This window comes from Miscanthus floridulus, chromosome 8 (assembly GCF_019320115.1).
Source record: "Miscanthus floridulus cultivar M001 chromosome 8, ASM1932011v1, whole genome shotgun sequence".
NCBI classification, from domain to species: domain Eukaryota; kingdom Viridiplantae; phylum Streptophyta; class Magnoliopsida; order Poales; family Poaceae; genus Miscanthus; species Miscanthus floridulus.
Genome location: NC_089587.1, coordinates 6,979,574 through 6,991,486, shown reverse-complemented (window position 1 = coordinate 6,991,486; position 11,913 = coordinate 6,979,574). Strand labels below are relative to the sequence as shown.

At 48.6% G+C, this 11,913-nt stretch overlaps 1 protein-coding gene across 1 annotated transcript; it reads right to left on the bottom strand.

The window, feature by feature from the left end:
- Positions 1-6,379: 6,379 nt before the first annotated feature.
- LOC136475597 (uncharacterized) lies at positions 6,380-9,756 on the bottom strand. The gene is made up of 9 exons (XM_066473115.1): positions 8,910-9,756; positions 8,634-8,759; positions 8,316-8,367; positions 7,789-7,878; positions 7,587-7,685; positions 7,441-7,514; positions 7,240-7,360; positions 6,976-7,059; positions 6,380-6,711 (listed from the first exon to the last, which is right to left on the bottom strand). Exons 1-4 carry the CDS (start codon positions 9,147-9,149, stop codon positions 7,802-7,804), a joined length of 495 nt encoding a protein of 164 aa, XP_066329212.1. The 5' UTR covers positions 9,150-9,756; the 3' UTR covers positions 6,380-6,711; positions 6,976-7,059; positions 7,240-7,360; positions 7,441-7,514; positions 7,587-7,685; positions 7,789-7,801.
- Between the last annotated feature and the right edge of the window lie 2,157 nt (positions 9,757-11,913).

The window sequence follows — 11,913 nt, the reverse complement described above, 5'->3', positions numbered from 1 at the left end:
TGGCATGCCCGGTTCGGACATCTCAGTTTCGACGCGCTTGGTCGGCTAGAGAAGATGGTCTGAGGGCTACCCCACATCAAGCACGGAGGCGAGCTGTGTGACAGCTGCCTGGCCAGGAAGTAGAGGAGGCTACCTTTCCTAAAGGCGGCCAAGTATCGTGCGAAGGACGCTCTCAAGCTCGTTCACGGCGACCTCTGTGGGCCGATCACGCCTGCTACAAATGGTGGTCGGCGGCACTTCCTCCTACTCATGGATGATTGCAGTCGCTACATGTGGCTACAACTCCTGACGAGCAAGGACGAAGCGGCGGCGGCGATCAAGAAGTTCAAGACACGCGTAGTGGCCGAGAGCGGCAAGAAGCTCCACGTGCTGAGGACTAATCGCGGCGATGAATTCACTTTTGTGGAGTTCGCTGCGTACTGTGTGGATCAGGGTGTGGGGCAACACCACACCATGCCATACTTGCCACAACAAAATGGCGCGGTGGAGCGACAAAACCAGACGGTGGTCGGCATGGCCCGATCCATGATGAAGGCCAAAAGCATGCCGGCAAGGTTCTGGGGAGAGGCGGTGACAACGGCGGTGTTCATCCTCAACCGCGCTTCGATGAAGGCCCTGATAGGCAAGACGCCGTTCAAAGCTTGGTATGGGCGCAAGCCGAGCGTGTCCTTCCTCCAGACATTCAGCTGCATCGGCCATGTCAAGAAGACGAAGCTGAACCTCACCAAGCTGGAGGACAGGAGCACACCGATGGTGTTCCTGGGCTACGCGGAGGGTATCAAGGCGTACCGGCTCTACGACCCATGCAGAGACAAGGTGCTTGTCTCGCGCGACGTCGTGTTCGACGAGAAGGCGGCTTGGGACTGGAGTAGTTCGAGCACAAGGGAAGTTGGCGGCTTCACCAGTACCTTTGTCGTCGAGCACTTGGTCATCCATGGTGGTGGAAACGCTGGGGAAGAGGTGCCGAGCACTCCAGGAGGGGTGCCAAGCACTCCGGTGGTAGAGAAGAGCACTCCTAGGGCGATGCCGAGCACTTTGGGAGGGATGCCGAGCACTCAGGGAAGAGTGCCGAGCACTCCTAGAGGGATGCCGAGCACGCTAGGAGTGGTGCCGGGAGGTTCTACAGTGGTGGCGACCACTCCAGGACGGGTGCCGAGCACTGCCGTGGTGGAGCCAAGACGTCTTGCAGTGGTGCCGACCACTCCAAGACTAAGGCTAGGCACTCCTACAGTGTGGCTGAACACTGCAGGAGTTATGACAAGCTATTCAGAAGTAGTGCCGAGCACTCAAGGTGCTGTGCCAAGCACTCCGGTGGAACAGGGAACTCCATCAACACCGATCGAGTTCGCCTCACCTCCAAGTGACATCACTAAGTTCGTGGACGCCTACCACGAAGGTGAGGAGGTGCGGTTCCGTAGGCTGGACGACATCGTCGGCGGCATAGGTCCCTCAGGTCTGGCGAGCAGGCTGCTCGATCAATGACGCAGGGCTGCTGCTTGTCAGTGCTGAGGAACCACCCACGTTTGCGCTAGCCGAGCGCGATGGAAACTGGCGATAGGCGATGCTGGAGGAGATGAAGGCGATCGACGAAAATGAGACTTGGCAGCTCGTCGATCCACCTCTAGGATGTCGTCCGATCGGCCTGAAGTGGGTGTACAAGGTCAAGCGGGACGAGCTCGGCGCCATTGTCAAGCACAAGGCGCGTCTCATCGCTCGAGGCTTTGTTCAGCGCGAGGGCATACACTTCGAGGAGGTCTTTGCACCAGTAGCACGCATAGAGTCGATTCATTTGCTACTTGCTTTGGCAACAGCAAAGGACCGGCACGTCCATCACTTGGACGTTAAACCGGCCTTCCTCAACGGCGAACTGGCGGAAACGGTCTTCATCAGGCTACCTCCAGGTTTCGCTGTCAAGGGAGAGGAGCACAGGGTGCTTCGACTGCGCAAGGCGCTCTACGGGCTGCGGTAGGACCCACGAGCATGGAACGCCAAGCTTGACGCCACGCTGGGCGAGCTTATGTTTTAGAGGTGCGCAACCGAGCACGCGCTCTACACACGGCGACGGGGGAAGGAGGAGCTCATCGTCGGCGTGTATGTGGATGACTTAATCGTCACCGGCGTGCGCACAGAGGACATCAACAGCTTCAAGCGCGAGATGGCAGCTCGTTTTCTAATGAGCGATCTCGGCGCACTCTCCTACTACCTCAGCATCGAGGTGAGACAGGAGAAGGAGGAACTCACGCTCGGTCAGAGCGCGTATGCCTCCAAGCTGTTGGAGAGGAGCGGCATGGCTGAGTGCAAGCTATGCGTGACTTCGATGGAGGAGCGGCTGAAGCTGACGAAGGCCAGCACCGTGGCGAAGGTGGATGCGACACTCTACCGGTGCATCGTCGGCGGTCTATGCTACCTAGTCCACACGAGGCTGGACATTGCATTCGCCGTGGGCTATGTCAGTCGCTTCATGGAGGATCCCAGAGAGGATCACTGGGCTGCGGTGAAGCGACTATTGCGCTACGTCAAGGGAACTGTGGATCATGGGATCATCTTCCCAAAGACCGGCAGGAGTAGGCTGCAGCTCACTGTGTTCAGCAATGCAGACATGGCGGGGGACATCGATGGGCGACGGAGCACCTCTGGCGTGCTCGTCTTCCTCGGGTCGGCCCCAATTTCATGGTTGTCGCTGAAACAGAAGGTGGTGGCGCTATCTACGTACGAGGCAGAGTACGTAGCGGCGGCCACAGCCTCATGCCAAGTTGTGTGGTTACGCCGGCTGCTGGGCGAGCTGACCGGTGTGGAAGCTCACCACCAACACTGATGGTGGACAACCAGCCCGCCATCGCCCTCGCGAAGAATCCGGTTCTGCACGACCGGAGTAAACACATCGATGTGAAGTTCCACTTCCTCAGGGACTGTGTCGATGGAGGGCAGATCGTCATCGAGTTCGTCGAAACTGGTCGGCAACTCGCGGACGTCCTCACTAAGCCGCTCGGACGTCTTCGACTCACGGAGCTGAAGGAGATGATCGGCATGGAGGGGGTACAAGGGTTAGCAGTAGGATTAGGGGAAGATTGTTAGATAATCTACTGCTACCTTACGTGAACACAGCAAGGGAAGACGGCGCCGAAAAGGCCCCCTGTTGTGATACTGTAGCCGTTGCAGGTGCAGGCGCCGAATGGCTCACCTGCAGCACTGTAGGCACATGCAGTGGCCGGCGCAGAGTCAGCCCTGTATGTTATCTAGTTACTGTTACAGCATGTGCACTGTACTAGGACTAGATAGATAGAGTTCAGATTTGCATCTCACAGACATGGCTTCGGCCAACGCTGGTGTCTTGCATTGTGTGTGCTTGCTCTGTTCTCCCTTCTTCTTCAAGCTCTAGCCATAGTGTATAGCGACGGACAACGCTTGTTCGTGGTCGGCACGGCTAGTGAGTGCTCGGCAACACTAGCGGGTGCTTGGCAAGACTGGCGAGTGGTTCACTCGCCTGAGCCGGTGATCCTGTGGGCCAACAATCTCATCTCGTGTGACAGCCAAATTTGAGTGCTATCGCCTGCCACTTTATTTTCATGTAGCATAAGATGATCCCATAGTTTCTGTTGTTTTAGGAGGTGTATAGTATGAAGAAGTTTATATGTGCATTGGTAAATGACCACAGGACCTTGTCAGCTAAAGGACATAATTAGTAATAATCCCTATCCACCCCTGGGTCAAACTCCAGATTCAATCCTTGTGTATATCATAGCCATTTCTGTCAATATAGTAGGCAAACATATATATGCTTGCCGACAATGCGATGCCAGCTGTGACATTTGTAAACTCAAGATTTACTGTCTAGTTTCCATAGATGCTCAATGGCGCCCGTTCATAACTCATAAGCTAGGCTGCATCTGTATTAATTGCGTTAAGGAAAAAAAATAATGATACTAGCTGTGGGATCTCCAAATCATTTAGCTGTGTCAACTTATTGTGTCCACGGCAGTAGTCTGGCCTGGAAGATTGCAAACGATAACTGTCACACGTCATATATTCATTACATACTGCATATATATAGCAAAACAAGGAATGGTTTCAATATATACACGATCTCGCATATCCACCACAGCTAGTGCCAATAAATTCTTACAATCTTTGCTGATTTGTTTATATCTACAGATTCTAATCTATTATTCATTTCCAAATTAGCTAGTCAATAAATTCTTACAATCTTTGCTGATTTGTTGATATCTACTGATTCTAATCGATTATTCATTTCCAAATTAGCTAGTCAAATGAGGTCATCGTCTCGCTGGGAAGGCAGGTTTACTCCCTTTATATACTGATCCGAGTTGCGAGGTCATTGCTCAAGGCCATTCTAAACCCCTCTCAAACGGAGAGGCTTAGCTGATTAGAAAGCAAGAGATCAGCAGTCAATTCAGTATGAAGGGCCGCAGCAATGGTGGCGGTAGCAGCTTGGTTTATGGGACTGCCATTGCCATTGCCATGTGTGTGGCTATTCTATTCGGATGCCTAGCAATGACTGCACAAGCAGGTACGTAGTCTACATTGTCCTCATGCATCTTCTTCAATCTCTTGTCGTGAATCTGCGAAAATGAGTTCATATATATTTGAATACTGACGAACGCAAAATATATACAGGTCGTTCTCATCAGCTGCTCAGCAAGGTGGGACGGCGCACAACAAGGGCACTCTATCTAGCTAGCAGTGGGAGCAACACAACAAGCGCCTACCATACCGAGGATAATTGCTTTGAAGCTTTAGATGATGAGACGAAGACGAAGCTGATCACACTAATATTTTGCACCGCGAAATGCTATTGCCATAGCGATCGTAAGGAAGACGTCTGCTACTGCTGCCAGCCTGAGCAAGGTTGTTACGACACGTTGCAGGAGTGCCAGGCCAAATGCCCTGTCTGCAACCCTACGTGCCCGGATGGAACAACGGCGGATGGACAACAGCTGCATGGAACAAAGAACGCCACTCTTATAAATTAAGGGTTGCGTCCATGATAATATTTTAACTGTTGTTTTAGAATGGGATGGAGCCGAGTAATACTTTGTTGATGTAAAAGATGTACTCCATTCCTTTCAAAGGTAGAAGCTCTAGCTTTATTCTAGGTCAAACTTTTCTATCTTTTTTTTAATGGTCAAGGGAGGGAACAAGAGGGATGATATAAGGGTTAATTGGATCTATGCTATTATAACTTCTTTGTTTCTGAAGAACGCCATTACTATTCGCCTATTTGGAAGTATGCCATTACAATTCTTCATTTTCCACAAAAATACCACTGAATACGTATGGACATAGCCTGTGCCCAGCTGCAGACGTATATGAAGACGTATATTTCATCTTCCCTGTCACTGACACGCGGGTCCCACGTGTCATCTTCTTCATCCTCTTCTCCGAATCTCTCTCTCCGGTTCTCTCTCTCCATCCCGAGCGCCAGGCCGCCGCATCACCATTGCCGGGCCTAGCCCGAGCTCCCCGACCTCCCACCACAGACCACCTCCAGTTCCATACACTCCACCGTTGGCACCGCAGCGACACCACGAGACCGCCCCGCTGCTTCTTGTCGTCGATCTGTGCCCACAGCGCCATTGCCGCGCTCTCCCAAGCGCCGCCGCCGCCATGGCCGCACCGGGGTCAAGCTCTTCGATCAGCCCCGAGACACCACCGTTCACTTCGCCGCTTCCTCAGTTGGCATCGCAAGGAGACGACACATCCAAGCAGCAGCTCTTTGGCATCAATCCGCGCCTAGAGCACCTCCTTCCATCCTCACCGAATCTCGCTGCCGTTGCCAAGTTCCGCTCTGCGCAGCAACAGCCACGACCAGTACCCTTCCCGGCGTCATGGGCCCCACCAGCGAGTTCGCCGTGGACCGCTCCTCCTCCTCCGCCACTCGCCGGCCTTCCTCGGTGACCGGAACACCAAGTCCGGCATGCGCCCGACGGCCGCTGACCACCTCTGCTATGCGTGCTGCTGCTGCTGCTCGCGGGCTGCCGGTGTGCTGCTGCTGCTATGCGTGCTGCTGCCGCCGCTCGCGGGCTGCCGGCGTGCTGTTCGCCGTGGCCGTGGCCGTGTCGGGATGGAGAGAGATGAGGAGAGGAGGAAGAAGAAGATGACATGTGGAGCCCACATGGAAATGAAGTATACGTCTTCGTATACGCCTACAGCTGGCACTACGTAGAATATGATTTTTAGGGGCGGCTCCAGAGGCTCTGTAGGGGCGGTTTGCCCAGCCGCCCCTACGTAAGGGTCTCTACAAATCATGCATTTGTAGGGGCGGTCTGGGAACACTAGCCGCCCCTACAAATCGATTTGTAGGGGCGGCTACAGTACCAACCGCCCCTACAAATCATTTTTCCGTCAAAAAAAATTTAAATTTACAATTCAAATTCGACCATAACATATATTTTTCATGCACAACTCTATCATGACTTATCTGTGTCTGAACTTGTACATGTAGGATGGGCATTGGTCAGGCTTGATAAGCAAATCTGAGACAAGTTTTCAGATGCTTTGCGAAGACTAAAAATGAATGTAGTCAAGTACTCAACTAGATCTAATAGCTACACATCAGGAAAAAAATAATACTATGATGAGCTCTTATTCTTCTCTAGAAACACCTGCTACCCGACCACAGACATCTCTATCGACATTATAGATTTGAAACGCCTTGGAAACTTCCTTCTCATTCTCAATCGCATCAACTATCTGCAAATTAGAAATGTGAGAAATGTAACATTATAGATACTATAGAAGTTTCAGTATGTGATACATCTGTGGATACAGTTCAGAGACTTGCTACAAGATAAAAACATACAACTCTAGTATGGCAGGCTTCAACATCATATTATTTTTGAACAAGTCATGTGGAAGAAATAAGTTCTAGGTTTCCCTTTAGAAGAGTACAAGTCATGGGAAACAAGAAAAGGATGAACATGAGAACTGTAGTACTGTAATTTTAGTCGGACAAACCTTATCAGTTTCCCCAAGCTTTTTACATGTCCTTGCCTTTTGATCATCTTGAATATCATCCTCGCTAACAATCACATCTAGAAACTGCACAAGTACTTCAGTTAGCAGCAGTGACAGATGAAATCAACAGGAATAGTAATTAACTGGAGTATGGCATCTAGAAACAAAATAAACAGATGACCTGTGCCATCAGCTGTGAGACTGGATATCCATCTGCTATAATAACATCATCTGATTCATCACGAATAAGGCTAATTTAAATACCTGAGCATCAAGATTAAGACCTTCTTCATTGCATATATGCATAATGGGGCTGCTCATCACTTCCTCTGAAAGAGGCTTGAACCTAAACTTGGCACATCTTGATGCAAGTGGTTCTATTATCCTGTAACATTAACAATCATGAATCACAAAAATTCAATATTTGTACCATAGAAAAATAATAAGATCACGTTGACAAAATACCTGCTGATATAGTTGCATATAAAAAAGAATCTGGTCACTTTGGAGTAAGTCTCCATGGTACGCCTCAAAGCATTCTACAGATGGATATAAAATATCAACTTAACATCGGATGGAATTGAAAAGCTTTCTAATTTTGATGAGCTTACGCTTTCCGTGCAGTACCAACAGCAACAGCAGACAAGTCCTTGTGTACCAACAGCAACAGCGGATGATCTTCTGAGTAATTGGGGGAGGAGAGAGAGGAGCTGGAGAAAAGTACCCACAGATAGCTTTCCGTTCCAGTCAGGATAAAAGGATAGAGTACACAGCAATCAAATTACTTGCAAAAAGAGTTAACATGGTACTTGCCCATCTACAATTATCAATAGGTCGTGATATATATTGCCCACAACTTTGCAGCCCTCGTCCTCATTGCCCAACTCAATGGATTTGTCTCCCCTGCCACAAATAACCAGTTAACCACCATGAAGATAAAATGCAACTATCAACTTTTTTTAACACAGCAACTATCATATATTAGATTGATAACCCACTACTCAGAAGGGTAATTTTCTGTGTCACCATACAACAGACTGGAACGGTAGTTTTTTTCTTTACCTAGAATCATATTGAGCAAAATTTCAGCTGTACCAGTGAAATATATACCCTTTAAAAAAGCACATGACATAAAACTCAACTTTAATCTTTCATGACAGTTCTAGGTGCCACTGTAAAGCAACACAGCAAAAAGATAGTGCTAGGTGACACTGTAAAACAACACAGCAAAAAGATAGTGCACCAACTATGAAGGTTTGCAGCAGCACTAAAGCACTGGCCATAGCACACATGAATTTAATCCAGGCTGTCTAAGAATCCAAGTCCAAGATTAGAAGTACCTGAGTAATTGGGGTCGAAGCAAATCGATGAGTAGGTACAGACCTGCAACATCTGTAGCAAATCGATGAGTGGGACAGTTATTTAGCTTAAGTGAAGTTACTTCTAGTCTTAAGGGATCATATTTCCTAATTTCTTTAGCTTGCCCTTGTCTGTAACCTGAGTACCCCAGCCCTGCATCAACTAACTCTTTGTGCATTTCCTGGACTTTAGCTTGCACCATGAATATGGTTCCTCTATCTTAAAATATCTATGCTCAACTGAATGGGAATTTGCAATTAAAATGCTGCAAGACTGGAACTGAAAGACTGAATACTTACTCTTGTACTAAAAGCCAGGAAGCGGACAGCTAGTAGACGAATTGATACATCATCAGTCCTCAAAACGAATCCCTCCCTCCTAATCAGTCGGCAGTCAGACAAGGTGTCGAATTGCACACATCCGAACTGAAATCAACGTGCAGGGACCCAGAATCAAAATCTTCCTCGGCCAGCTAAGCTACTCCCAGCGAGCAGGCGCGCAGGAACCGAATCGAATCGAAGGGAGCTGAGCGGAATTCGAACTCGAGAGGAAACCAAGTCGCTGCTAGTAAGTACCTGACAACAGGGAAGGGGCGGCGGCTGGTTGTAGTAGAGCTCGAGGCCCATGCCGTCGTGGATCTCGTAGTCCTTGAGGGTGATGTGGTCCTTGTAGATGTTGTACCACTTGTGGATCTTCTCGGGGCGCGTCCCTGTCTGCGCCGCCACTAGCTTCTTGAGGTCGCCGATGGTGTCGTCCTCGTTGCACTTGGCCCGCACCTTCTTCCCCAAGCGGTCGTTCAACACCACCTCGATCATCTTCACAGGGTCCCGATGCGACGAACGGACAACCAACTGCACGAACAGAAAAAACAGCCGACCATAGGAATCGACGAAAACCAAACCAAATCAAAAGGATTCGATCCCTAACTTTGCACAGGCCATCACAAGTGGGTTAGTGAGGATACTCCAAGAGATCATCGCCCAATTTCTACCCAATCTCCGGAAAATTTCAGATCGAGCCAAGAACACGTAAAAGTCCCCCAAAACGAAAATCGTTGATTTCTCCGTGCTCGAGTCGATTCAATCAAATAAACTCGTAGGATAGCTTCAAATCATGTCATAGCACGAATCAACGCAAAAAGAACGAACAGATTTGATCTCAAATTGACGAATCGAAACCCCCCTAAAATAGCTCCGAAAATCACAGCAAAAGGAAAAAGTCAGATTTGGAGAGGAGAAAAGTGCAGCACTACGAGCCGCGGGTCTAGAGCTCGTCGGCCGGGGGGGCGGGGGCGCTGCCGCGCCGCGCGGGCGGGCGGGCGAGGAGCCGCGGCCATCGGGGGCGAGGGCGAGAGAGAGGGAGGGGAAAAGGAAAGACGGAGAGAGAGAGGGTCCCGAGAGAGAGAGAGGAGAGTAGATATTTTGGGGTGACTGACTGTACGTGAGACATCTGTAGGGGCGGCTCAATCACCAGCCGCCCCTACAAATAGAAATACTGGGGGCGGCTGGTGAGTGAGCCGCCTCTACAAATCCGATCTATTTGTAGGGGCAGCTCGTATCACCAGCCGCCCCTGCTGTGTCATTTGTAGGGGCGGCCTGTCTCGTGGCTCCTGAGTACGTCACTGTAGGGGCGGCTCCATCACCAACCGCTCCTAAAAAAATTTTGTTCCGTTGCTAGAAACCGTTTTTCACGTAGTGTGGGCCCAGGCTATGTCCATACGTATTCAGTGACATTTTTATGGGAAATGAAGAATTGTAATGGCATACTTTCAAATAGGTGAATAGTAATGGTGTTCTTCAGAAACGAAGAAGTTATAATGGCATAGATCCAATTAACTCATGATATAACCCCCACCAGGAATTTCGTGAGCATTTCCAACTATATAAAAAAAATACTCCCAAAAATCTGGTTTTGTAACCTTTGCAAAACATTATGGGACGTAAAAAGCAACCACACCTCCAACGGTTCTCAAGAAATGGCTTCCAAAAATATTTAAATGCTGCCGCATCATCGCTTTTTTTGTCCATCCTCCACTCCTCTTCTCATGGTCATGGTCGAAACTCCATCATCTCCTCTCCTCGCGGTCGTTGTGAGGGACGGCCACATCCTGTGCACGGCGAGGTCAAGCGTGCCCCAGAAGCCTGCGCGCCTGGCTTGGGCGAGCTTGCCCCAGTGGCCCATGCATCAAGGGTAGGCGGCGCATTAGATAGAGGTTAAGTCGGTCTAGGTCGATTCCACTCTGGTCAGAGTCGTCCACTGTTTTTATGCCAGACGATTAGGGTCTTATTTAGTTGGCGAAATTTTTTGAAAAATGTTACTATAACACTTTCGTTGTTATTTAGCAATTAATGTTCAATCATAGTCTACTTAGGCTTAAAAGATTCGTCTCGTGAATTTCGTCTAAACTATGTAATTAGTTTTATTTTTTATTTATATTTAATGCTTTATGCATGCGTCTAAAGATTCGATGTGACGGGGAATCTTAAAAAATTTTGCAAAATTTTGGGAAATAAACAGCACCTAGGCTCCTGCTCTTGGCTTGCGAAATTAGTTATGGAGCATCGATCGGTGATAGACGAGACCAGTCCGTATGGCAAATCCAAATGAGGGGATGCCTCTATAGGATCAACCGGAGGCCCAATCCAAACGCGCTCTTCATCTCGCCCAGACGTCCGGACGCATATCTATTCGTCTTCTCTTTCGCTTCACCTTCTCGGCATTCTCAGCTTCTTGCGGACAATTTGACGAGATGCCGTAGGACCAGGATGTGAGACCTTGCGCCGCCGCCGCCATCGAAATTCACAACAGTGCTGCCTGCCGATTACCACCGTGTCGTCTGTTGATTAAATAGCCTATCATCACTTCAGTAGGTAATTTCTAATCATCTAGTGGTATTCCCTTATTTAATCAATAATCACTATCTAAATTCCCCATTCCAGTTATACATATTATTTATCCATGTCTTCCCATCTTTAGGTACATTGATGCGACTAAATCTTGAAACAAGAATGACTTTTGCACCACTATGAAGTAGACATGTTTAATGTTGCAATTAATCAACAAGTGACTAAGTTAGAAGTTCGACTTATTAGTTCTAAAGCAACAGAGCCTTTGTCGTCCCTTTGTGCCCTTTGGATCCAGACAGAGCCTTAGTCCCTTTATGCCTCTTTGGATCCTGGGCTGGACGCATTCGACAAAGCTAGCCAATATATGTGCTCTAGTGAAAAAATATATTTTATCCTATTGATTTCTCAAGTCAAGAAAGAGCTCAGTTGGAGCATCAGCTGCCATACTTTCAAATTTATGTATGCAACCATCTAGAACCAATAAAGTGTGTGTTACCAACACTAGTTGATCTAACACAAGCGGACTATATATTTAAGATGGTTAAATATTTATCTTATCCTATATATATGGTGGACAGGTTGTTAAGATTACTCTTAACTCTTCCGATCCGATATCTACTGCAAGCACCGAGAGATGCTTTTCAGCTACCAAACTTGCAAAGACACATCTTCAATGTACAAGGAGATGGATTTCTACTAGATTGTTTTGTAATTTATATTAAAAAGGAATTGG